Source organism: Carlito syrichta, unplaced genomic scaffold, assembly GCF_000164805.1.
Source record: "Carlito syrichta isolate Samal-C Ts95f unplaced genomic scaffold, Tarsius_syrichta-2.0.1 Scaffold153633, whole genome shotgun sequence".
NCBI classification, from domain to species: domain Eukaryota; kingdom Metazoa; phylum Chordata; class Mammalia; order Primates; family Tarsiidae; genus Carlito; species Carlito syrichta.
This window is the reverse complement of record NW_007097729.1, coordinates 289,345-317,048: the sequence shown is the minus strand read 5'-3', so window position 1 is coordinate 317,048 and position 27,704 is coordinate 289,345. Positions and strand designations below refer to the sequence as shown.

Sequence of the window (27,704 nt, the reverse complement as noted above, 5' to 3'; positions counted from 1 at the left end):
CAGCCGCTCGTGGTGCGTTTATTCCCGTCGTTACCGCCGCGAAACACGCAACGAACGGCAGCTCGCCGAGGGAAAGAGGCGGCACCGACGGCCGTGGCAAGGAAAGCCGTGCGTGCGCCACGCGGCGACTGAGACAAGCGCCGGGTTGCGGCTTCGGCCGCCGGGTGCAGCCAGACAGGGAAGCCCATCAGCTCGCTTGCCGCGCTCCGGGAGGGCCGCGAAAGGAGCCTGCCAGCCGCCGATCTGCGGTGGCCGCCCAGCCCCACCGCTGACGTTCCTCTGTGTTTGCAGCCAGTGCCCCGCAGCGCCTTCTCCGCCTCGGCTCCGCCGCAGGCCGTCAGCATTGGGTTCTCCTAAGGCCTGTGCAGCCGCGGCCCTCGCACGTGCAGTTCACGGTAGGCTTGGAGCTCCTATGGGAATCTAATGCTTGGCCGGGGGCAGTGGCTCAAGCCTGTGGTCCCAGCACTTTGGGAGGCCCAGGTGCGCAGAGTGCCTGAGCCCACAGGTTGGAGACCAGCCTGGGCAACTTGGCGAGACCTCGTCTCTACGGTAAACCAAAAAGTTAGCCAGGCGTGGGAGCGCGCGCCTGTGGTTCCCGCTCCTCGGGAGGCCGAGGCGAAAGGATGCCGGAGCCCCGCAGGTCGAGGCTGGGGCGGCCGTGGGCGTGCCGCTGTACCCCAGCCTGGGTGCGGAGTGAGACTCCAACTCAAAAACAGGAATCCAATGCCGCTGCTGACCTCACAGGAGGCGAAGTGTGAGCCGCCTCGTCGGCCCTATCTGCCGGCAGGTGAGCGCTGGGGAGCAGCTGTAAGTACAGACGAAGCTTGGCTCACTTGCCTGCCGCTCTCCTCCTGCGGTGAGGCCCGTTCCTGGCAGGCCACAGAGTCCGTGGCCCAGGCAGGGGTGGGGGACCACGCTGGGGTAAACTACCGGGGGAGGAGAAAAGGGGAGGGGCCAGCCCCGGGAATGGTGAACAGAGGACAGGGAGCAGGGAGGGGCAGAGAGGAAAGGACAGGCCCGGTGTGGCCTGTGGGAGGACAGAGAACGGCACCGGGGAGGCCAGCCGGCACCAGGGTGAGGTGAGGATGGCTGGGCCGTGGTGGGGAGTGGACCCTCGGGATGTTTTCCCACCACAGAGTGTCCTGATGAGATGGGGAGACAGAACTCCAGCTGCTGGCTGGAGAATGGGTCCGAGAAGCCCCTCACGTAGATGGGGTCCGTTCAGAGGGTGTGGGAGGCCGGGCGGGGGAGGCAGCGGGGGTGGCAGTAGCGGTGACACACCAGGGGACTCAAGGCCAGCCCCGGAGTGGCTTGGGGACGAGCGGTGTGTCGGGCGTGAGAGCGCAGCGTGACTCCCGCTGAGCTCGGGTGCTGCTATTTCCAGCAACAAGGAACACGGAGGAGGAACAGGTTTCAGGAGGGAAGACAAGTTCGGTTTTAGAGTCCAGTCAGCTTCCAGGCTCCTGAATGGAAACGCCTCCTAAGCGGTGGCGTAGAGCAGGCCCTGGCTGACTCTCCAAAGCGGGCGGTCGTCTGTATTCAGGTCAGGTTGGAAGCCTGGGGGGATGCGAGAGGGCGGAGGGTGGTGGCTGAGGCCTGGAAGCCGTCCGGTGCTGAGTGCCAAGTGGGAGAGAGGGACCGGGCTGTGTCAAGAGGAGGGAGCCTGCGACATTCAGATGTTAGCGGAGCAAGGTGGAAGGAGGGACTGAGATCCAGAGGATCTGGAGCTCCGTCCCCTTGGAGTCTCAGGCAAAAAGCACGCTGATTGTGGTGGTCCTTCGACACCAGCTTATAGAACACGAACCATCAACATCTTCTACAGACAGTATTGGGCAGCACATATGACTATGCATGACGCGCTTCAAGGATCATGCAGCTGGGATGTTTAGGGGCAACACAGGTGGCAATCACGCAACAACACTGAGAGGCCCCTGCAGCGAGACTGCTGAGCTCCTGGCTCTGTCAAGCCCCAGCTTCCCGGTCTTTCTGTCCTGGCTTCCGGGTCTCCGAAGGGGTCTGTGCTCGACAGCGCCTTCCCGTGTGCTGATCTGAGGATTGTGTGTGTGCTCAGGTGTGCACGGTGCATGTATCGTAGGAGCGTTCTGCCTGGTGCATGGCAGTGCTCAGTAAGCATAATGCTGGCAGTTTGGTGATGATGACAGTATCGTTTCCAGTTGTAGAATCCGAGACCCAGAGAATTCCGTGAACCTGTCCGAGGCCATAGAGCCAAAGAACGGCAAATTAAGGCCAGGATCCTGTTTGCCGAACTCACAGGCAGGGACACCTTCCACTTAACATGTCAACAAGTGTCCGGTGCCGCCTGCTGTCATGAGAGGGTCCAGCCACTGCTTGCCAGAGTATAGTGAAGGACAGCAGATAACATCAACATTGAGGCTGACAGACTTTCCCTAAGCAATTTAGAGATGTATATTTTGTATTAATTTGCATTGCTTTGCATGTCATTTATATGCATTCCCATATGCTGGTAATTTTCCTGATGGGATCTAAAGGATGAAGCTTCAAGTATATAAGAGAAAATAAAATTAATCAGGAATTGAATGCAGCTGTTTTCATCCTGATAGGTCCCTGGTAATGATAGGCTCAGTGAGGGCTTTTGGGAAAAGGATTGGATTGGTATTTACTATTTTATAAGATGTGGAAGGTCACATATCATTTGATAAAAGCAGCTCACGTCTTAATATATTATGAAGCTTGGTCTGCTGAACATAATAGAAAAATGCAGGAAAAGTGGAAGAAGACCAGAGGGAAGCTGTGTGTTATATAAAATGCCAGAAAAGGAAGCAGAGGCAGAAACAGAAGTCTGCTTTATGAAGCTGAACTTATAAGAAACACCAAGGGTCAGAAAGTAAAATTCCTGCCAAGCAACATGAAATTTTAATAAGAACATAATCTTAGGTACAAATGCATGAGGCTTCTAAACCAATAAATTCTACCTAATTTGGACTTACTGAGAAACAGACCATGTGTCTTAGTAAACTCTTAGAACTACAGCGTGTCAAAAAACAAATTACAGTTTTGATACTTAGAGCAGTGGTTCTCACAGTGTGGTCCCTGGACCGGCTGCAGCCGCATCACCTCAGAGCTTGTTAGGAATGTGTACTCTGAGACTACCCAGAGCTGCTGAATGAGCACCTCTGGAGATGGGTCACTTGTGTTTTAGTAAGTCCTTTAAATGTTTGGAGCCATCTTTCCTTCCTCTTGAATTCTTACTTCTTCAGTGGTGACCGGCCCAGTTCCCTCTCGTGGTTCCTCGCGGCTCACTCTGCTGCTTAACTTCTGTCGGTCGCTATCCTAGTGAGGGGTAGTAACAAGCCCATTCCTCGAGGGCATCTGCTGAGAGCAGAGCAAGGTGGGGTGGTCCCTTCTTCAGCCCCAAGGTCTAAGCTGGCGGAGGACGCTTTCCTGCGTGGGTGTTTGTAGAAACAGGGCCTTACGTTCTGCATATGGCCCTGGCACTCTGCAGCTCTGCGGGTCTCGTGCAGTCCAGGACCCCGTAGGTTTTGTTTTTGGTTTGGTTTTGCTGCCTTTTGTTTTCTTTTGGCAGAGTCATACTAAACAAACTGTGACTCATACCAAATGTACAGTCAGCCGAAACACTGAACTACCCTCTCCAGAACCTCCTGTCAAGCTGCATTTCTCTGTCAATCAGCCACCTTTTTCTGTTAACAAGTGCAGTTGTTTTTTTGGACATAAATGTTCGTTTTGTATTTACCTTTGTCAAAATTCATTTTCCTAGATCCAAGTAGTCTGTCTGGGTCTTGTTTCTGTCCAGATCTGTAGGGGTTCTATTTCTAGGATCTTTCATATACACTGAGTCTCACCTTTGTGTCCTCTGCTGACTTGGCCGCTGAGGTCCTGGCCCCGGAATTAAGAATAATGTGAGCATAATTGTTACAGGCCATCCTCACAGTTAATGAGGCTCAGAAACTTGGCATCTTTTGTAGTCCTTGTGGGCCTGGCCTCAGAACAGTTGTCATCAGTCCAGTCATTCTGTGTATTTAAATTACTGTGATTCTAAAGTCGGCCCTCACGTGGTTTCTCTCGATAGGGCCTGGGTTCTAGAGCGGCCTCCTCAGTGTCTGCGGTCCAGCTGTCTGTAGCCCGTCCTCCAGAGCTGACTGTGATGGTGGCTGCCCTCCCCCTAGGCTGTTTATACCATCAGCGTGGGGCTTCTTTTGGCGGTGACCCAAAGGTAAGTGCTCAGTTGATTTATAAGCAGATTAAGATGAACTCGGTAATTTCAAAACAACGGGGGAAAAAACTGGGCCTTGTGGTTTCTCTCTGCTTTACCCTCCCCCTCCTCACCAAGCTCTAGAACTCACGATTTTTTGTGCTAAAGTCCTGAGTCAGGAGACTCGGGCTGTTTAATTTTTTTTGTAAATGTAAAATGTTGCTCATACATGATTCTTAAAGGAGTACAATTAGGTAATATGATTGCACACAAACAGTTTTAAGAGGCATATGGCAGAATGACTTTATGGTGAGAATGTATTTAGCACGGTTGCTAGAGCACGAGAAAGTGCCTAGAATACTAACCTGTTGTGTCATGATCCTTACCGAATCCCAGCCAGGCCTCCTCTCCAATCCCCACCCCAAACTGAAATTCCAACCTTAAACCAAACGTCAAGATCTCAAGAAAATCCAAGCCTACTTTCCTTCTCCATGATGCCATAAGCCTTCAGGCACAAAAAAGTGCCTGAAGTCCATGAGGTTCTCTGTAATCTCAAGTAAATCTCCATTGTTAGAGGAGGCGGAAGTTTACCTTTACCCTCTTATGGTTTTTTGACTGAGCCTGAGAATTAAATGAATGTTAAGAACCATCAAGGAGAAGAGTATACAAACGTACTTAATACAAGTTTTACGTGATAGAGGAGCCCCTGTAAGGAAATGAAGACCAGAAGTGCAGCTAGAGTTGAACACGTATGTACTGAGTTAAACACAGAGCAGTCGAGTATATAAAGGCGACCAGGCAGAAGGCTTTGGGCTGGGACAGTTAACTGGGCAGAGAAGTGGCTTAGGAAGATAAGGATCAGAATAGCAAAGTTTGTACAAAGTTCCCGCAGCCTCAACTTTCTGTCCTTGATGAGAATAATGCTTTCTCATTTCACAGAAGAATTTCATCTCCTGCTTTTAAGAAACAGCACCGAGGTCAGAAGGGTCTTGCACCTACTGTTTTTCAAATGCCTTTAACGCAAAATAATCAATATGCCAGGGCGGCATGTTTTGGGGTAGCGTGTTCTTAACTCCTTCCCCATTTATACTCTGTACCTCCGCTTTTTTTTACTGTTTTTCTTTCTCTCCCCTCACCCCATCTACTCTTGTTGGTTTTGTGTTTTGTTTTTCTAATCTAGTTAAGGAAAAATAGATGAGATTATCCCATCGGAAAAGGGCTTCTTGGCTGTGCCCAAGCTTTTCCAGTTAGACTGTCTGTTCTTGGGTAGGTTAGACCTGTTTCCAAAGGGTCTGCAAGCCCTGGCGTTTCTCCTGGTCATCTGCAAGATCCAGACAGTTGTACAGGGCAGCTTGTTCAGGTGGCAGCAGAGGGTGGACAGTCCCGCCCGGGGCAAGGAGGGACAATAGCTAGCACCCTTCCTGAGCTTGCTAGAAAAGCCCTCTTCCTCTTCCTTCTCCTGTGACCCTGTGTCACTGCAGCATATTTGGGATGCTTGCATGGCTGCATCCTTTCTCCACACCCCTGCATTCCTCCGGGGTGGAACCAGGAAGGGCTTGCCCAGTCTCCGCCTTGCGCCGAGCTCCTTCTTCTTCGGCCTTTCAGCCGCCCTCCGCCCATCGCCAGGTTCCTCCTTCCTTCGGCCTGTCCAGCAACCCTTCCGCCCTCCCCTCAAGCAGCAGGTTCGGAGAGATGTAGTGGCAGGTGGGCCAGGAGAGGGACATGGAATGACCCACAGAGTGGACACAAGCTGAGCTGCAAAGAGCAGAACACGAAAAAGCCTTCATCGAGTGATGGCGGAGCCGAAGGAAAGGATGTGGGGCTGCAGAAGAGATCCTGGCCAGGGGGGAACATGAAGCCAACAGCATGGCAAGAAAATTCCCGAATCAGAAAAGAATTCCCAAATGCTAGTGACTTGTCTTTTTTTGGAAAACTGTCCCTTTATAAAAAAAAAAAATTCCAGTGTGACAGAATAACTGGGATGTTTGGGCTCACGTTACCAAGCTGCCTGGGGCCTCACTGTTTATTTCTCTCCCAGTTTAACACCGTGCCTCCCTGGCACATGGTAGGCATAGAGCACAAGTTGGCCAGACGGATGGGCATCCAACTGAAGGTGGATATAAACGGGACATTTAAGAACAGAAAGGACATATGAGGTAAAGACTCAAAAGAACTGAAGGCAGGGACCCCAACAGAGCTTTGTGACCCGCGCTCATCGCCTTTCATGATAGCCAGAATATGCCACGTTTGTGTATTCGTTGGCACAGAAACGGATAAACAAAACGTGGCCTATCCATATAACGAAGTACTACTCAGCCCTAACAAGGAAGGACATTTTGACACACATTAACCTGTGAATGAACCTCGGAGACATTATGGTAGGTGAAGTAAGCCAGTTAAATACTGGACACATACTATACCGTGAGAGTAGTCAGATTCGTAGAGACGGAAAGTAGAACGGTGGTTGCCAAGAGCTGGAGGCAGGGGAGCAAGGGAAGTCAGTGTTTAATGGGAACAGAAGTTTTAGTTGGGACAGAGGAAAATGTTCTGTGCTGACAATGGTGGTGGTGGTGGTTGCACAACAGTGTGAATTAAAGGTGGTTGAAGTGATACATTTTTTTTTTGAGTTGGAGCCTCACTCTGTCACCCAGACTGGAGGGCCACCACAGCCTCGACCTGCTGGGCTCCAGCGAGCCTTCCACCTCAGCCTTCCGAGTAACCGGAGCTACAGGCGCACGCTACCACGCCTGGCTGATTTTTGATTTATTGTAGAGACGAGGTCTCGCCAAGTTGCCCAGGCAGGTCTTGAACCCGTGGGCTCAGGCAATCCACTCTCCTTGGCCTCCCAAGCACAAGATTACAGGCTGAGCCACCGAGCCCAGCTAAAGTGATAAACTTTTATGTTATATATGGTTTGCCACCATAATAGAAAAACAGAATATTTTTATGATTATCAACTAATTCATAAAATGGAATGACAAAAGTTATTTTTATAGGAAAGAAGTGTAGCAGGTAATACGTGGAGAGTGTAGGTCATAGAGCGAAGACCGCAATGATGTTAGACTTCAAAGCTATTTAAAACCGTGCTGCTAAAAATGTGCTACCTGAATCCTAATATGGGACAGAGACATTCACATTATCCCTATTCCCTTTCTCAAAAGGAAAAAAAAAATTTTTAATTTTGAAAAATTTCAAACTTGCAGAAAGTTGTGAAAATAGTACAGTGGGCCCCGTTGGATCCCCCCTTGACCATGAGAATTGTGGAAGCCTTGGGTGTGGCTGCAGCAGCAGCCTGCCCTGCGGAGATCCGTGGCTATTGCCTGTGGGAGACAGTTTCTGGGAGCAGAATGCGTGTGGCACGCCAAGGAGGAAGCCCAGTGCTCATGTGCAGAACAGCCCCTGGTCGGTGACACTTGGGCGGTCTAAATGCTGGGACCGCTTACTGTCGTCCAACCCTGTGCTAAGCTGTTTTTCCTGCCAGAATGCACCGTACGTGAGCTCATTGAGGCATCCCAGGAACCCGGTGAGTCAGAGTCCTTGTTCCTTTCACAGATGAGGAGGCAGAGGGCTAGCTAGATTAATGACATCATCATAGTGGCAGACAGCTTCTTAAAAAGTCAAATATTAATTTTCCGTCCGACATTCTCCTCCTAAGTGTCTACCCAAGAAAAAACGAAAGAGTAATTCCACACAAAGACTTGAACGTAGATGTTTATAACAGCATTATTCATGAGAGCCAAAACGTAAGACCCGCTGAAATATCCTTCAACTGGCTAATGGGAAAGAAATGTGGCATATCCGCAAAACAGAGTATTATTCAGCCATAAAAAAGGAATGGAGTACCCTACTGATACTTACGACATTTATAAACCTAAAACACATTATCCTAAGGGAAAGAAGCTGGACACAGAGCCCTGCTTCTTGTATAAACGCCTTGGTTTGAAATGTTGGGGACCAAGCCCGAGTCATTAACCAGAGAAAGGGACTATGGCTGCCTGGGGCTGCAGTGGGAGTGGGGATTACCTTCGGAACGTGGCGGATCTTATTGGGACGCTTCAGATGTCCTAATGCTGTGACAGTGATGGTTACAGCACTCCGTAAATTTACTGACAGTTATTAGAGTATTCATTTAAAATGGGTGAAATGACAGAGTATAGCTTGTGCCTTTACATAATTGTTTTCAGGAACTAGAGAAAGCATTCAGACGGGGAAAAAAAAATAGTGGCAGACTCAGGACTTACATTCAGAGCCCAGGCTTTAAATTCCAAACCTGTATCCGTCCATGACGGTGAAGCAGGAGGGTAAGAGAGATGGGGTGGAGTGTGAGTCGGGGAGGGGAGGAATGGAGCCAGGCAGCCAGGGGAGAGAGGGAGGGAGGAAGGGGACCTCAGGGAGTGCCTCCGAGCCATTCGCCGCATTTTGAAGCGACACCGGCTTCGTTTTCGTGGAAAGCTAGTTCCAGACTCCCGGGTTACATGCCAAGCTCTTGAGAGGGCAGCCCACCTGCGGAGTGGCCTTCAGAGGTCATGTGGGCCGTCCCCTGCCTATGACTAGAAACCAAACACGGAGGAGCTTTGCCATCCGTGAAACAGAGTTTCACTGAGCCCTGGTGAGCAGACTGCACAGCTCTTGCCAGCACTGGAGTTAATGTGGTAAATCTTGACGTCTGCTTGCCTTCAGATGTTTACCTAAAGCCTCCATCTGCCTCTAAATACAGATGGATGAGAAGTGCAGCACCATCTAAGGCACATAATTTTGCACTTGGATATATATAGGGATGTACTGTTGTACCAGTAGCCACCTTAATCTGGTTTAAATTTAATTTCGCTCTCGTGTGTACGTGTGTATTTGTTAATCAGTTCCTTACCCTAGGGTCATCTTTCAAAGTGCAAGTTGCTTAAACATATAAGGGCTGATTTTCTCTCATAGAACAAGAATTCAAAGTGGGTGTTTGCTGCTGGTGGTTCAGTGGCTTCAGGATTTGGGGGCTGAAATCTCTGATATTCTCTTGATCTATTCCTCATGGTCCCAAGATGGGTGCTACAACTCGAGCCATCATGTCAGAGTTCCAGGCAGAAAAGTGGAAGACGGAGAGAAGAAAGAACAAAATGGCATACCTCCCACCTGAATCAGGCCCCTTTCTAAAACCTTTCCCAGATATTCCATAATATATGTCGTTGACAGTTCCTCTGCAATGGAATTTGGGGAAAAGGTGTCTTAAAGAGATGTGTTTCTGCCACCAACAATACTATGTTCTCTTAGTCAAGAAGAGAGGGTGGATATTGGAAGACAGCTGGCTATCTGCCAGAGCCACATATAAAAGCCTTACCTATGGGTCTGCTTGTGAATTCTGTCTGTTCTGGCTCCACATGTTTTAACATCAAAATCTGTTGGGAAATCTATAGAGCCTGGTTTTTACTTTTGCTTTGAATACAGTTGGTATGTGAGTTGGCTTAGACATTTAGTAAGCTAAACAATGTTTTAACTTTTTTATTAACCTACAATACAAGCTACATGTTGAGGCCTGTTATCATAATTAAAACCATTGCTAGAATGCATCCCTGCAGGGGATGCCAGTTGGAGAGCTTTCTGGAGGCATTTCTAGAGTTGACGTTTGGTAGGATGAAATCTCTGCTTTTGAAATTCCCGTTATGGCAGAATTTTCCCAAGCGCTGCACATTTTTATTTCTCCCATACCTTTGACTTAATGTTGAATTCCTAGTCTTAATTTTATAGTGTCTGATGTGCACACAATATCTGAAGGCAATATGCACACGTTAAACCAAAAAACACAGCTCTTTAGCCACAAAGCGAAGTCATGCCAGAGTTGCTCATCTTGAGTCTCTCAGTGGAGGCACAGAAGTGTGTTGAATTCTCCAGGTGAGCCCCCACCATCCCGGCAGGACCCAGACAACAAGCAAGCGGCCTCTTCTGATGACTTAAAACTGAGGGAGTCTAATCCACTCATGAACAGCGTGGCCGGCCTGCAGCCATTTCTGACGTCGGTATCCTTGATTCACATCTGTTTAGCCCGACACTCCCTCTGTGATGTGGTTATCTATGGGCATGAAACATTGTGCTTTAACGCGCACGTAGAAATCAGTTACCCAAACCTCTTCAGCCACAGAGCCTTTGAGCAGTTAAGTTTAGCCAGTATAAAATAAGGGGTTGGCCACACAGTACTAAAATAAATGCTCCCAGAAATGGGGGGGATGTCATGCCATGCAGAACTTGGGTAGAGAAAGTCACTTTCTTTCTAGGGCCATAAACATACATTTTCAAAAATAGACATAAATGTTTTTCAGTTCAGTGTTTGTACTTTATAGAAAAAGAAGCCAAAATACTCTCAACCAACATTTTAAATTTAGAACATGAAACATAAAATATAGTTTGGCTTTTATGTTGTCCAAGCAAAGTAAGAAAGGCAGAGAAGTAGCTGTTCCCAAGAAAGGAATGAAACCTCTTTGTTTGATAAAACTTGAGAGGCAAAGATATGATACATTAATTAACCCTTTTTATTATGACTGCCTGTGTCTAAAAAGGGGCAGACATTCCTTGTAAGTTGTTTTCATCAAACTGAAACTTTCAGGCGTAGGTTTTATTGAAATTGACCCTTCTTCTTTTGTTTTCTAAAGAGAAAAACTCTTAACATTTTGCTCCAGGGTGAGGGTCACAAATTATTACCAAGAAAAACCAAAACACCAAACAACTTTTCATTCGATTTCATCCTTTCTGGCCTTTTGGACATCCTGCTAAAGACTTCTTAGCCGTGTAGCCAACTCAACACACACACTATCAGCTTTTAGTGTTTGTCCGATGGACCAGATAAACTAAAGCTCGGAATCAAGTCTTCTATTTCCTAATTGGTGTAACCATAACAAGCTGGCTGAAGTCTGCACTTTTGGTGCTCCATTGCTACAGGTCAGATTTCTGATGACCTTGACAGGCCACCACCCGGGTAAATCCATCCTGACTTGGGCTGCTTATTTCCCACGTAACTTTACAGGTCCTTTATTTCTCCCAAAATGTGAGAGGCTCCAGTGACGTTCCTGCCTGCTGGAAGAATTATAATCTATAGAGATGACTGAGAGAATGATTTTCATGCCCAGTGTCTTTATTTAGTCTCTAGTCTCAAAATCTTGCAGGCAAAGTAGTCCTTTATTTAAGGAAGGTAGTGACATTTGTACTCACAAACAAAAGGAAGCCTGGAGGGAAAGCTGTTAGTGGTGGTATATTCTACAGGGGCTTCCGACAGCTCCTCTGGATGAGAGACGTCCATTCACTGAGCTGAGGCAGTTTAAGTTCTGTGGGGTCTGAGCAACAGTGCATTGGCAGAGGCGCCGTGTGAGGGTGTGGTGACATAGTGACGTCGCTACAGAATCCTCAGTACTGCTTATTGGTTGTGTGGTCTTTGGGGATGACTTTGCAAAACGGGCACAAAAACAAGGTGTTGCAGCTTTGCAATACCTGGAGAAAAATTGCCCCTAAAAGATATGGACCCTAGGAGGAAAGTGTATAGCTTTTGTAACACATGGAGTTACAGACACTGGTTAGCTGATCGTAACTCTGCACGGAACTGGCTGCATGCGCTCTCAAATGTCTTTAAAGAAATTCTTCGGCTCTGAGTCTTTCAAAAGAGTGTTGAGCACATGGGGGCGGGAGTGGGGAACAGCCCTAAAGATTAACTAGAGTAGCTATCTTCCAGTCTCTCAAAATCCAAGATGGTGGTATGTCTACATGATTCTGAAATTACAGAATGCTGAAACTTCAGCAACAATTTACATTCCAAAAATTTACATTAACAAAAATGACGTTGTCAAATGGTGAAAAACAAATATTAGGATGTCAGAATGGAAGGAGTAATGAATGTACTGTTTTCGACAAACCAGCTCACCACAGATCGACTCTTTCCCAGTTTTCTCAAGAAGTTTTTCCTCTTGCTGAGGTCCCAGTACTTGACATTTGCATAACAACGTGGCCCCTGCCCCATGCGGCTTCCACCTGGGCTGCATTGTGGGACCTTCACAATTGCGTCCCAGGAGAGAAGAACCGTTGTCCCACGAAACACATGGGAAATAAAAGCTTGCCCAAGATTAAGTGACTTGCTAGGGTCATTCGAGGAGCTTTTGGTGGCAGGTCCCAGACTCGAACTTAGGTATTCTGACTGTCCCATTGAGCAACCGCTCCCTACCTGGTGCAGACGTCCTTGATGCTGGGGGTCGAGCAGTGGAACAAGGCCTTTGAGGACCTCATGCTTCTGTCTGAAGACAGACAGCACACAAGTAAACAAAGTACTGCTTGGGGCGTGTACTCAGAAGAAAACGAGTGCGAGCTGGGCTCGGTGGCTCAGCCTGTCATCCCGCGCCTTGGGAGGCCGAGGTGAGCGAATGGCCTGAGCCCGCGGGTTCAAGACCTGCAACGTGGCAAGACCTCATCTCTACAATAAATCAAAATGAGCCGGGCGTGGTAGTGTGCACCTGTAGTTCCAGCTACTCGGAAGGCTGAGGCGGAAGGATCGCCGGAGCCCAGCCGGTCGAGGCTGCGGTGGCCGGGAGCGGCCCCTGCACTCCAGTCTGGGCCACAGAGTGAGACTCCGACTCAAAAAAAAAGAAAAGAAAACAAGGAGTGTGACAGGAAAATGTGTGACAGGATTTGGGAAGGGGGCCAGAGAGGACCTGAGGAAAGGATATGTCTCCTAAAACCGAGGGTCTGATCCGGCCAGGGTTCAGAAAACGTTGCCCAGACACAGAGCAGCAAGTGCAAAGGCCTGAGACGAGGACGAGACTGTGGGGCTCCAGGAACTCTTAGAAGACTGTTGTTGCTTAGAGCTTTTGAGAAAGAAAAGGAGTAGAAGAAGAACTTACAGAGTAAGGCAGGCACGGGGATTGTCCAGACTTTTGTAGCCATGGAAGGGATTTCTTGTTCTACATGAGGAACTTCCAGTGAAGGATTTCAAGCGTAAGGAGTGGGCCTAGGGAGGGGCAATGACCTGATTTATAAGTTTTAACAAACCATTTTGGCTGCAGTACAGAGAACAGGTTAAATGAGAGTAAGAGAAACCAGTTGGGCGGAGATTTCATATCTAGGCGAGAGGTGATACTAGCTTGGATTAAAGTGGTTCCCATGGAGTGGAAAGAGGAGAGAGAATCTGAGATATATTTGGATGTAGAGCCAACTGTGTTCTTCTGCCATGGCCAAGAGATTGGAGAGGCAGTCTCAGATTGTGGTTAATAGTGTGGGCTCTGAAATTGGGCCAGAGCTGAAAATCCTGGCTGTTTCGATATACTAGCTGTATGAACTAAGTGTAGTTATTTATCCCCATAACTCAGTTTCTCAATCTGAAAAATGGGAATAATGATAGTACCTACCTCATAGATTGATTGAACAGAATGAGTAAGGTAGTGCAAATAATACTGTCACTCAGCATAGATAATTAGGAAGGGACAGGTATATGTTCACTGACTTCAGCAACATGAAAACTTTCATTGACTTTGGCCATAACTGTCTTCGGGGGGGGGTGGAGTGGAGCCAAGCTGGACTGAATGTCACCAGGAGGGGCCTGAAGAGGGGGCGTTGGGTATCCCTCTTCTGTCCAGCACGTTGATGGGAAGCAGTTGGATGAACACACATTGCTATGGTCTGAATGCGTTCCCTCCCCCACCCAGATTTATATGTTGAAACCTAACAATCAGTCTGATAGTGTTGCGAAGTGTGGTCTCTAGGAGGTGGTTCTGTCGCGAGGGTGGAACTCTCATCCATGGGATCAGTCCCCTTAGAAAAGTGGTACAGAGTGGTCTGGGGAGCTCTTTCACCCTCTATCCTTTTGTCCTTCTGGCCTTTGTCATGTGAGAACACAGCAACAAGATGCCATCTTGGAAGCAGAGAGCAGCCCTCATCAGACACCAAGTCTGTGCCTTGACCTTGGACTACCCAGCCTCTAGAACTGTGAGGAATACATTTCTGTTCTTTATAAATGACCCAGTCTCAGGTATTTTGTTATAGCTGTATGCATGGACTAAGACTCATGGAAGGGGGGAGATTTGTTTCCAGCATCCCAGGAATGAAGTGGGGTTAAAGGCTAGACACATCCAGAGAAAGAGGAAACTGGCCTCAGTACCCTTTAATGGTTTTTTCAGTTTTAGGATTGTGCTTCTAGGCTTCCTTGGGAATGATGGGTTTATTAATTAAGCATTGATGGAGAAGACCTAGAAAAGTAAATTATATTATTTGAATATAATTTTTCCTGTAGAAAACTACATTTACCTATGTTAGGAATTGTTTACTTAGTAACAGTTGACAGATCCAGTTTAGGATAGGATTTGTTCCCAGTATATTATGAAATGAAGGGTAGGACAGTGCCTATAGAGTGAGAGGACTGTTAGAAAGCAAACCCAAAAAATGTGTGTTTATTAGAGAATCTGGAAGGCCATGGTGTCCACAGAATGTTATTGTCGGGGGTGGATCACTGGTGAGCTTTATTTCCATCTTTAGACTTTTCTGATTTTTTTTTAGTGAAAGTGTCTAATTTTATAAACGGAGAATGGAAAATCATTTTCTTTTCCCTCTAGAGTCTATAACTTCTTATAATTTGAGGACTGTGGTCCTCCATTTGTATTGTGTAACTGACCCAGTCACACCCTTCTTGTGTTTTGCATAGTTGCTGTGTTTGCCTGCTCATAGTCTGATCCTGGTTCGCCTTTGCAGTCTTCCTTCTAGAACAATGAGAACGTAAGGTCATCTGGGCAAAAACTAGTCTTTCTGCTCCTCTGCCTGGCTCTTGCAGTGCCGTGGGAGTGTTGAGGAAAAGCATCTAGCTGAGTCATCCTCCCACCTAATGGTCTCACACCAAAATATCCTCTGGGTTTGGCAGTGAGCAAGTCACCAAGGGGAAAACCAATGACTTCATTGAATCAAGGAGCTGCAGAAGAACTTTAGCTTATTTAACTAGAACTGGATTTATTTTTAGTTAGTTCATCTTTATATCACTGTTCTTAAGTGATGATTCTTCTTTCTGAGATTTTAGAAAGAAGCAAAATCCTGACATTTCTAAATCAATGAACTCTTTGCATCCTATTTTTCAAACTGATACAACACAAACTTGAAGATTTTTAAGGTGGCCCAAAGAGCAAATATTCTCCACTTGAGAGAGATTTCACCTGGAAAGTTTTCTAAAATAAATGGTAATTCTCTATGCCCAAATTGTTCAGTAAGTCATCGATGACAAGATTTGAGACTAGAGCAGCTGACGGCAGAATCCCTTAGAATGAGCTTGTTTACTTTTCCTTGAATCCATTCCACTGGCTGGGAGATTGATGGATCTCTTCATGAGCTCATTGACTGGCCCCGGCCTGTGACTGCAGGGACAGAATGGGGTTCTTCATCCTACCTTCCTCCAGGCTTCTCCTCCATGTAAATAGTCTCTTCAGCTGGGGAGACGGCCTCAGCACTTCAAACATAGTTTGAAGCTCACTTATATTGCCTGCTTCAGGACCGTTAGGTACGACATAGTAAGGAGAAAATTTAGCCAAGGATGAAAACTGTTGCAGAAAATATGGAGAATTTTGTTTTTATATTTCAAGAAACCGTATTACACAGAGGGCTAAGATTACACGTCTGGAACAAGGACTCTCTAGGTTCAAGGTCCAGTTAAAGCACTTTCTAGATCTGTAACCTCAGGCAATTTTTAAATTGCTTTGTGGTGTCTCAGTTTACTTTCTTGTATAAGAGGGATAACAATAATACCTGTCTTGTCGATCTGCTGAGGAGATTGAGTTATAACATATAGAGTGCTTATAACAGTACCCTAAGTGACAACTCTTTATTGAGTGAGTCTACATTAATAATAATTACAGCTGACCCTTAAACAACACAGGTTTGAAGGGCTTGGGTCTGCTTATACTAGGATTTTTTTTTTTTTTTTTTTTTTACCAAACTTGAATCAAAAATACAATATTTGCAGAATGTAAAACCTGAGTATATAAAGAGCCAACTCTTGCTGCACGTGGGTCCTGCAGGGCCGTCTGTGGGCCTTGAATATGCACCGATTTGGGTATACACGGAGGTTCTGGAACCAGTCCTGCCCCTTGTGTGAGGGATGACTGTATATTAAATAAATAAAGAAAAGAGCATGACATGGGGGCATTCAAACATTAATTCCGACATTAATTCTAAAATACTGGATTTGTGTTGAGACTTTGGGGGAGAAATAGGAGGCAGATCGATAAGTAGCAACTATTGATCTGGGCAAACTGTCAGCCGGGGCAGGATCTTGGAAGAAGTATTTGCCATCAATAAGTAGTCATCGCAGCAGCAGCAGCGGGGTCACTTGATAATGAGCTGGGGGGATGAGGAGGAAGAGGAAGCTGTGGCTGGCATTCACCAGGCGCTCATGGTCCTGAGCGGGGCCAGAGCACTTTGCAGGTATTACTGCATTCATCCCTCACCGTTCCTTCGAGGTATTTCCATCATTAACACCAAGTCATCTTGTCCGTGGGGACACAGAGATGCAGAGAGGTCGAGGGACCTGCCTGGGTCCAGGCGCCAGGCAGGCTGTCCCTCAGCTGAATGCAGGGGCCTCTTCTGAGCTGAGGGCCTGGTGGCTGGGCCTGGACTTGTCTTTGCAGGACCACACGTGCCTCCTCTTCCTACCCAGCACCTGAGCGCGTCTCAGCTCCTGCATCTTGGTCCTTCCTTATCAGAAAGTAAAGGGCTGTCATTTCCTTAACGTCGCCGGCATAAAGTTTTCTGGGGGATTCTTTCCAAAAGAAAAAAGCCAGCAAGTCCTGTAGCATGGACTGGAAAACCCCCAGGACTTGAGTCAGTCAAGCTGGGCGCCGAAAAAGAAAAGTCATCGAGGCTGTGCTGAACACCACAGCCCTCCCGGCACTAGGAGGGGGACTTCTAGCTGCACTTTGAGACCAGAAAACTGGCATCCAGAGAGGTTAAATCGTTAGGTTCAAGTCTTATCGCCTGCTAAGTGTTCCTCCAGGGACTCACAGCAAGGTCTGTGGCATCCTAAAGCCTAACTTGCTTTCCCTCCCCCGTGGCCCTTGACCTTTGCGAGTTCCTGGAAAGAATCGCAGGTGGGCGATTCTTGGTGCCTGAGGCAAACCACGTCCATTGCTCTGCTGCCTGGTCTCCTTCCTCCTGCCATTTCTTGACGTGCCATTTCCCTTCCTTCCCCGGGGAAGGAAGTGTCTGCACTTCCCTGGGCTTTGAAATCGCTCAGGCAAGAAGAGCCCGTTGAAGAGCTGCTAGAGGCTGCAGCCCTTCAGCCCCGAACGCCGTGACACCCACGTAGCTGTGGGTACCCTGGTGCTGCAGCTGCTTCCTCAGGCCCTGGCGATGGCTGGGGAAGTTGGGGAGAAAAACGCAGCATGGGGGAAATGCTCCGTTCAACATCCCCGTGGGCACTTTAGTGAGGAGTAGGTTTTTACTGAATCATTACAGACCTGATTTCACTCGGGCTATATCCACCAAACCTTGCTGTCATTTTCTTTTCCGGTTATATCATCACGCAGAACTTGTACATCGGTGGCAATAAGCTCCACACGTCGGGCTTCCTCCTCTGCCTGGGCAGATGTGAGGGGAAATAGCCCTTCTCCTCTGGGTGGGGCATTATTGACAATGTAATCGTCCTACCGTGCCCTGGCAGCAGAACACCTGTCTGCTTCCTGCACGCAAGCCTCAAGAGGGAAAGAGGCAGGCGTGATGTTTGCAGAAGGGGGTGTTGTCAACCTGGTCTCCTGGGTACCAGCGGGCCAACCCGACAGCCGGCCTAGCCCAGCCGACTCGGCAGGCCTCAGAAGCCGGTGCCCATCCTTCCAGGCCTGGGGGCCTCCGGTGTCTCCACAGGCCTGAGCTGCCGTGGCGGGAGAGGGAGGCGGTGCACCTCCACCGTCACGGCCCCTCGGGCTGTGCTGCGCCCAGGGTGTTCCCTGGAGAGCCCTCCGGGAGGGCCTGAGGGTGTCAGTCACCCTCCAGGTTTTCTCCGGAGGAAAGCCAAGGCAGAGCAGAGGCTGGGGACCTGTGGTCCTCCCTCCCCTCCCGCCGGCATGGCCCTCTGCCTCTGTGCCTGCCACGGCCAGGAAGAGGCCAACCGCCCCCTTCAGGATTTGATAGAGACTCGTTCATGCCAAATGGCTTCGCACCCTCACACCTTTTTCCTTCTAACTTGGGGAAAGGTTCACTCTTCAGTTAAAGGGATTTCTGGCCATGGTGAGCAGATGAAGAGGCTCTATTTTGACTTGGGCAGGGTCGTGTTGGAGGCTGCTCCTTCCAAAGCATGTCCAAGCTGGCCCCAAGACACACAAGCTCCCCACTGAGAGATGCCCCCGGTGGAAGAGGGTGGGTCACAAAGCGAGGTACCGGGCGATCCAGGGTCCTCCCTTGGAATTTGTTTTCTCTCAGACCTGGGGCCCAGAGCTAGTTCCCAGAGAACCTCTCACGGTGCGCCTCTGCCTTTCTCTTCCCCGGGCCCTTGTGACCTTCGCTCTCTGGCAGACAGCCGTGGCCTCCCGCCTAGCTCAGCTTCTCCCGGCCCAGGCTGGAAGGGTGGGGTGCTTGGGTGCGGAGGCGGCCCTGGAAATGGGTTGCAGGACGGGGAGCCGCCCCTGTCTTCGTCTGCAGACGTGAAGATGACAGTGAAAGGGTGCCTTAGAAATGACATGGCAACTCTGAGAGCCTTGGCAAGTCTCTTTGGGATGTGAGGTCTTTTCATTACGCCACTGGGGCATCGGGGCAACTGTTAACTAATGCTGATCGGAGATCCCAGGGACCCACGAAGTGAGATGAGAGAAAGCAAAACTTGGCTTTGGGTAAGACCCTTTCTCGTTCTTGCCATTTATATAGGCTGCTTCCTATTTATGACTAACAGCCATGAAGCAGGACAATACACACACATACTCATACATAAATGCACTTGGTATTGATTAGTCTTCTGTGTCTTGTTTATTACAACACCTGATTATATCATGCACAGGCTTCTGGAGTGGCCAGGTGCTGCCTTACACACCAGGGGTCAGTTTTCCACAGCTTTATAACAACTGGCGGGAACCCAGCCTTGAGCCTGAGTGGATGGGACCCTCCTCAGTGTGCTTTGGAGGAAAGAAAGCGAAGCCTGTTGAGAAACCCAGCACCGTGAGCCCACCTGGGAGTCCCTTGGCCCGAGGGTGGATTAAGCGTAGGTGCTGTCTGGTCCCAGCTGTGGGGATAGAGAAGAGGGCTGGGCTCAAGACACGTTTCCGAGGTGACAGGCTAACACGGGTGGAAGAGAAATGGAACCTTGAGTGGGGTAGCTCAAGCTTCTGGCAAGGGCTGCGAGTGGTTGGTCTCACCAGGGGCCGAGATAGAAAACGCAGGCCAGCTGAGGACGTCCGGCTCCGTTTTGGACTCCTGGAGGGTGAGTGCCTGGGGGGCGTCCAGGTGGAGACCAGCCAGCAACTGGAGGCTCGCCCCTCAGCTGGGCCAATGGTGAGGACCGGAGTGAACGGCCCTGGGATGTGGAACGGCATCGGTGTGGGAAGTGGGATCTGGAGCGCAAGGGCGAGTGTGCGTGAGAAGAGATGCGAGGGAGGGCAGAACCCTGGCCCGCCCACGGAGAGGAGACGAGGTGTGGTGGGCGAGGAGAGGTCCTCTGGTGCGGCTCACGGTCGCGGAGGCGTCGTTCTTGAGATGAGAATGGTTTTCACTGGAGGGGCGTGAGGAAGGGTGGGATCAGTCGAGGAGAGAGCTTGGCCCGGTGATCTGTACAGAAGAAAACCTGCAGAAATAGACTGGATTCCCACTTCTTGCTAATCCCCTCAAATGAAAGTGGGCACAATGACCACACCCCATTTGAGATGTCTTGAGATATGTCAGGGAATTGCACACGGGCTGCTTAGGCCCCAGCCGTTCTCAGGATTTGGCCCTCCGAAAGCAGCCCCACAAGCGCTGCCAGCCCTCGGGTTAGTCCTTCCTAGGCCAGCTTTCTTGCTGCTCCCAGTAAGCACATCCGTGACCTACCCCTGGTTACCCTGTTTTTGTCTGAAAAAGAAATGTCATCGTTTTTTACAAATTCAGATAGCACTCAAGGCTATCTAGGAATACGTAAATGCCCTCCTACCCGTTCAGTTCTCTCCCACCCCACCCTGCAAAGCACGTCCTGTCTGTGTGTACACCGCATCCTTCTGGAAACACTAGCTGGGGGCCCAAACCCTGCCAGATGCCTGTTTTTGTAAACACAGTTTTATGGGCACACAGCTACGCTCACTTATTTTCACGTGATCTGCAGCTGCTTTCCCACCACAGATGGCAGAGCCAAGCAGCTGTGACAGAGACACTATGGCCCGCAGAGCCAGAAATGTTTACTACCTGGTTTTCTAAGAAAAAGCTTTTTCCAGCATGTGCTCTGCATGACCAGATACATGTAAGCAGGCTATACACAGCTCCGCATTTTGCTAACTTCTGTTTCACAGAATGTCTTAGTGGTTGGGCTCCACTGGCACATACAGATTGGTCTTAGGCTTTTTCTCATAGCATGGGTATAACCTAACACCCTGTGGAAGGATGTTTGAGATATTTTCTGTCACTAGCCTAAGCACAAAACGCTGCAGGGAACCACCTCTGGCGTGTCTTTGCACACACACGTGTGAGATCTTCAGGGAGGGGATATTTAAAACTGACAGGTATTGCCAGAGTGCCCCCCAGGGATAGTTTTCACACCCCCACCTACTTCTCTCAGTGAGAGTTACACCCTTTTCATTTTAAGGGCTAACTTGCTCATGATGGGGACTAACAACAATACAAAGGAGAAATGTGCAGGTTTGCTCGAATTTTATAATCTGTGCACATTTGGCAGTTGCTGATACCTACTGTAGCTCCCTTGGGTGTTTGCCTGCTGTTGTTAAGGTGCGAGCCATGGGACTTTCCCCATCTGACTTCAGACCTGGGTCTATTCAGGATCTGAAAGAAGAATCAAGACAGAGGTTCCCTTTGGCCTCAGGGGAGTCCTTCGCATCTGTGAGGACCTCTTGTAACATCCAAATCGCTAGACCTCGGCCCCAGCCAGCGTGATCCCTCCTCAAATATGCTAAACAGAATGCAGACAATATCAGAAACATGATACTTATAGTTTAGGGGTTTACATTGTCTTTCATTCTACTTGGTGACTGGCATCTCTCAAAATTAGGTATTGTCATCAATACCACAAAATATCGCGATTCTTCGTGCTTCTATTTTCTTATTTCTGGATTCTTCCAAGGGCAAACCCTTGTTTTAATTCATCCTTGGGCCCACCATTTTGCCTGGCATATGGCAGGAGCCCAGTAAATGTTAGATACACTGAGCTAATTTTCTCTTAATATTTCAGCCGAGTTATTTTTCTTCTCTTACAGAATGAAGATATTCAAATGTTGTTTTAAATATCCCCTACAGCAGAAAGTTTTCATCCTGTTTTTAACCCTATGGCTGTTCTCCTTGTTAAAGCTGCTAAACGTGACAAGACTCCTGTTCCCGCAAAGAGACATTTACTTGGTGGAGTACTCCTTAAGTACCTCACCTTTTGTAAGAAACAGATACACTCATGTGAATGACGAAGTCAGGTATGAAGTTAACTGTTCAGGTATCTATGAACAGGAGCCTTTGGAAATTGGCAAGAGTCTGGAAATAAGAAGAAGAGACATCATCGACTTGGAGGATGATGATGTCGTGGCAATGACCAGCGATTGTGACATCTATCAGACTCTGAGAAGGTACTCTCAAAAGCCCGTGTCCAGGGAGGAGAAAAGCTTCCCGCTAGCGTATTCTTTGGTTGTCCACAAAGATGCAATTATGGTTGAAAGGCTCATCCTTGCTATATACAACCAGCACAATATCTACTGCATCCATTATGACCGCAAGTCACCTGATAGCTTCAAAGTCGCCATGAACAATTTAGCTCAGTGCTTCTCCAATATTTTCATTGCATCCAAATTAGAGACTGTGGAATATGCCCACATCTCCAGACTCCAAGCTGATTTAAATTGCTTGGCAGACCTTCTGAAGTCTTCCGTTCAGTGGAAATACGTTATCAACCTGTGTGGGCAAGATTTTCCCCTGAAGTCAAACTTTGAATTAGTGTCAGAACTGAAGAAACTCAATGGAGCAAATATGTTGGAAACAGTGAAACCCCCTAACAGTAAAATGGAAAGATTCACTTATCACCACGAACTCAGACGGGTGCCTTATGAATATGTGAAGCTGCCAATAAGGACCAATATCTCCAAGGAAGCGCCCCCTCATAACATTCAGATATTCGTGGGCAGCGCTTATTTTGTTTTAAGTCGAGCATTCGTTAGCTATATTTTCAACAACTCCCTCATTGAAGACTTTTTTGCATGGTCTAGAGACACGTATTCTCCTGATGAACACTTCTGGGCTACCTTGATTCGGGTACCAGGAATACCTGGGGAGATTCCCAGATCAGCCCAAGATGTGTCTGACCTACAGAGTAAGACCCGCCTTGTCAAATGGAATTATTACGAAGGCTTTTTCTATCCCAGTTGTACTGGCTCTCACCTCCGAAGCGTCTGTATATATGGAGCCGCAGAATTAAGGTGGCTTATAAAAGATAGACATTGGTTTGCTAATAAATTTGATTCTAAGGTGGACCCTATCTTGATTAAGTGCTTGGCAGAGAAGCTTGAAGAACAACAGAGAGAGTGGATCACTCTGTCTTCAGAAAAGTTATTTATGGATAGAAATCTCACAGCCACATCATTACAGTAAAATCATGATGGAAGTGAGAGGGCATCTGATAAATGGAGTCAATATAGAACTGTAAACTCTACCATGCCCAATGCCATTTGAACTTAATCCTCTCATAGTTTGAAATGTGTCTCAAATTCTATGCACAAGTGAACATTATCCAGCCTTGAGGATATCAGCCTACAGTTGGTTAGGTCTGTTAATGTTTGCTTTTGCTTGTAATCTCACTGAGCTAAATCAGAGAGCTTAAACATTCAGTAAGTCATCAAACATTTATTGAGTTCCTAACTGTGTAACAGTCACTTTTTTAGACATGGTGGCTTACTCTTATCAAACAGCAGCCTCGATATCTTTAAGTTCTCCACATTAACAATCAGAATTTGACTGAAGAAATTTTTGGGGTCTATGGGAATCACATGATCATATAAACCACCCCTTTTAGAGTAGCATTTAAGTACAGTGACCAACACTCCATTGGTCTCTTAATTCAGCTCCCAGGACATTTCTTAACCATTAGAATAACTAGAAGGAGAGACTCACTACCTCAGAAAAGCTCAGAGAATCGTCCGATTTCCCGCTTGCCAAAGCGCAACTTGCCTTTTGTGCATCACGTGTTCAGTTCCGGTTGGGGAGACTGTTAGTGGGACATTCATAGAGTCTGAAAGTTCGGGAAGGTGGGGAGGGGGTTGGGACAGGTGGTGTTAGAAGAACAAAGGGATTTATACAACTTTTTTATCGTGTTACAAAATGACATTATGGATGGCCTCCAGTTTAATTCGACTGTTTCTTTAAAGCACCTTTATTGATGAAAAATAAGGACTAATTAACAGCTCCGAGTGTCACACACCAGAACATTAAACCAAAGTCTTCAGTTCCTAGGTTATCATTATAGGTAAGTTTCTTACGATGGAATATTTCCTATGGAATTAGTATTATTTTGTTTTATGGGACTATCAAGCTAAGAGTCTCTAAATTCCCTTGGAAGGGTTGTATGAAATATGACAGCTTTCTAAATTATTATGGTCATTTAAAAATTTTTCCTCTCTGGCAACTGCCCAAACAAAATCCAGATTTAAAATGTTAAAAGCTCCAAGTTTATTGCAGTCTTCTTCTCAGCTTTCTCAGAGAGAAAATGCAAATTTTCCTAAGGACACAACAAGAATATTCATTAATGATATTTTGTGAACCCCACACTTGAGAAAACTACCAAAGGAGTCATATATATATGATATATATATATAGTATATGTATTTTAATGTAACTGTATTGTGCTAGGGGTGAAACGGGGCCGTAACATTTTTTCTAGTCTCTTGGTAAATTGTGGAACTCATGTAAAAATTTCTTGGTGATCTTATGCCTCAATGTAACTTAAGTAACTGCTTAAAAATGTAGCAAATCAAGACCAAAATGAGACTATTTGGAAGACTGAAGTACTTAAGTATTTTCTTAAATTTCTGTGTTCTATATGTGAAATGCACTTTGCTTGTTTTGCAGTTCATGACTGTCAAGTGGCACCACTTGTCTCTACCTTTCTTTTCTTGAACTCATTTTTGTCCATTTTTTCCCACTCAAATTACTTCACTCTTCATGAAACAACTATTGCCAAGCCTCATTCTTAAAAAATAAGTTATCATTGTACAGAGCTAAGTTTTGCAAAAGATCTGTATCAGTTCATTGTATGTGTAACTGTGAACAAGCCAAGTCATTTTGGTCTCTACGAGCTTCAGTGCTCCTGGTCTTTGAAGTGAACACTTGAATGCCTATCCTGGTTTCCTCACAAACTTTTTGTGAGAAGCAGTTGAAGTAGTAAATGAAATGGTTTTGAAAATGGAGACAAACTATTGAAATGTCAGAGAGTGGAGTAGTAGAAGGCAAACAAGGATCCAACCCTATTAAAAGACTTAAACTTTTACCTTTTCTGAAAAACCTTTGAAATATACAAAGAGGCCACAGTCGTAGGAGCAACTTCTGTAACCAAATCCACATATGAAGAAACCCTGTCACCATGTTTAGAGTTCTGTTTTTGATTTTTTTTTTTTTTTGAGTCGGAGTCTCACTCTGTCGCCCAGACTGGAGTGCAGTGGCCGCTCCCGGCCACCGCAGCCTCGACTCGCTGGGCTCCGGCGACCCTTCCGCCTCAGCCTTCTGAGTAGCCGGAATGACAGGCATGCGCTACCACGCCCGGCTGATTTTTTGATTTATTGTAGAGATGAGGTCTCGCTGCCCAGGCGGGTCTCGAGCCCGCGGCCTCAGGCCATCCACTCACCTCAGCCTCCCAAAGGCGTGAGATTACAGGCTGAGTCACCGAGCCCGGCTGTTTTTGTTTTTTTTTTAAGCCAACAGGATGAGCAGTAAGATTGGGAATGCAGGTAAAAAATACCCTTCCTACCATCCAGGATTAAGTACTATACAAGGTCCTGTTGAAATCTGGGTTTTCATGCCTTCGGTCGTCAGGATTAACATAAATGCTGATAAATAATCTCCTCATCCTGCATCTTGCCTCCTGGTGAGAAATTATTCTACCCCGTTTATTGGGAAATTTCCCAAGTTGTTCATCACTTTCATGCCATATTCAAGGGAAACCTGGAAAGATGAAGGGACAGTGCCTTCTTTCCTCTGCTGACACATTTCTCTGGACTCAGTTTGTGACATTTCAGGGAGCTTGTCAGATCATGCTCCTTTGCCTTGGGAATCCTGCAGATTCTTCCCTAAAACCTTTTGGGATGATTCCGTTTCTGGTATGGAGAATGTCCTGAAGTCTGTGTTTTATAATTATTCTTTGTATAGTATTTATTGGCTCTAAGTTATTTAGAGATGAGACCCGAACCTTGTGGTTTGTAAATTGTATGCGGGTATTCGATATTAGTAATGAAAGAGCTACCGAATATATCTATATTGTATGAACAATCTATTGTAATATTTTATATATTTAAAGACCAGTATTGCTGCTCTTTTTAATATTTGGTTATCTTAGGTGAAATGCATATATTTAAATTTGAAGATTTCTCTTGCCCTCCAGAATGTGAAGATAAACGTACATACACATATATATATTTAGACATCTTTCATGGAAAATAAAAATGAAAATCCACTTTGGAATACAAAGTGAATGTACCCTTATGTATGTGACAATTCTTATTTGTGTTGATAATGAAAGTTTTGATTTTTTTCATATGTTTATATCAATTGGTCTCTAAATCTTCTGCTTTATTTTCCTACATTTCAAAATACGTTGCCTGTTATATGAATTTTAAATCAAACGGTGTTCTGTTTGGGTACTATGCTGCTACTAGATGTTAATTCTCTGGTATTGCAAAATAAAACGTGCTCCGAAAAACCAAACCCCAGGACTTGATGAACTTTCTTTTCTCTGACTGTGTTGCTTCCCCACAGAGATTCATTCCATTGGTTGTACTAGCCCCGTAGTTAAAGAGCGGTGTTCACTTCAGTGTAAAAGAAATTCGGCATGCGCGTCACACACAGAATACAAGCACATGAACTGAAGTTACCTCATGTGACAGAGTCTGAACCTTCCAGGACTTCTGGGTCTTTATTCTCCTTCATGTTGGCTTCTCCTCTAAGATTAACTAGATTAATGTTTGCTTGATTGCTTCATGAAAGTTAGTTTCTCAGTAGGGTAGCTTGAGCTCTTTGTCTCAGTTTCCCCATTCTCTGAAAATCAAGACTCTTCTCTCTCTTTGAAGGACTCCCACCTCGGTTGTAAGCCCATGGACGTGGGGGCCTGGCTCTACCAGGGTTCTCAGGCTTTGTTGGTGGACATTCCTGATGAGCTTTGCTTTGTGCTGGATAACACTTTTCCCAGCTCTGCTGAGTATGTGGTGTCACTGTCTGAGAATGCCCCTGGCCACTATCTTCGACCCTTTCTAAAGCCATGGCAGTCACCAGCCTACCTAATATGCAGATATGCAAGAGGTGTGCATGCCACTCTCACACATCTCAGTTCATGTCATGGACTAAGGCCATTTAGGGAGTCTTCGGCATAATCAAAATTAACATTATGCTCAACCTAAGGTTAACTGCAGCTCTTGCCAAGCTGGAGAACCATGCAAATCCACAGTCATTTCAGGAAGAGGTGGTTTTTTGTTGTTGGGGCCAGTGTACGTGGGGCAGGATCGTTATCATACACGGTGTCATAGTAAAGGCTGATAAACTTGACTCTTACAAAGGAAGTTCTTTTTTTTCTTTTTTTGTTCCTTTTGGTGTCTGCACATCTACATCTAAATAGGGACAACTGGCTCTAGTTTCATGCAACTGATGATGAGGAAATGGTGGCAAGAGAGAATAAATAGATGATTGTAAATTTGTTCTCAGTACTGGGAAGAAAACATTCCTAGGATGATGCACAACACAGCTTGAGCCTTACTTCAGAGATGGGTGACCAGAGTGACAACCGTGCTGGGATGTGAAAACCACAAGAAGACTGTTCACCCGACCTTACAGTCTTTGCATAGAGCAGCAAAGTTCTCTCTCCTGGGAGCGTCCTCCAGTAAATCATGCCAAAGACAAAGAGCCAGGAAAGAATCTGAGGAAAAATCATGGTCAATAACCTGGAGAAACTTGTATATTTTGTTGTTGCTGCTGTTTCCAATAAAATAAAGGAAATTAAACACAAGCCATAACCGGGCTCGGTGGCTCAGCCTGTCATCCCAGCTTTGGGAGGCTGAGGTGAATGGATTGCCTGAGCCCGCGGGTTCGTGACCCGCCTGGGCAACTTGGCAAGACCTCATCTCTGCAATAAATAAAAAAAATTAGCCGGGCGTGGTAGCGT

General features: G+C 46.9%; 1 protein-coding gene across 1 annotated transcript; it reads left to right on the top strand.

The window, feature by feature from the left end:
- Positions 1-349: 349 nt before the first annotated feature.
- GCNT4 (glucosaminyl (N-acetyl) transferase 4, core 2) lies at positions 350-24,866 on the top strand. The gene is made up of 3 exons (XM_008050740.2): positions 350-395; positions 4,070-4,213; positions 21,565-24,866. Exon 3 carries the CDS (start codon positions 21,566-21,568, stop codon positions 22,934-22,936), a length of 1,371 nt encoding a protein of 456 aa, XP_008048931.1. The 5' UTR covers positions 350-395; positions 4,070-4,213; position 21,565; the 3' UTR covers positions 22,937-24,866.
- The last annotated feature ends 2,838 nt before the right edge of the window (positions 24,867-27,704 follow it).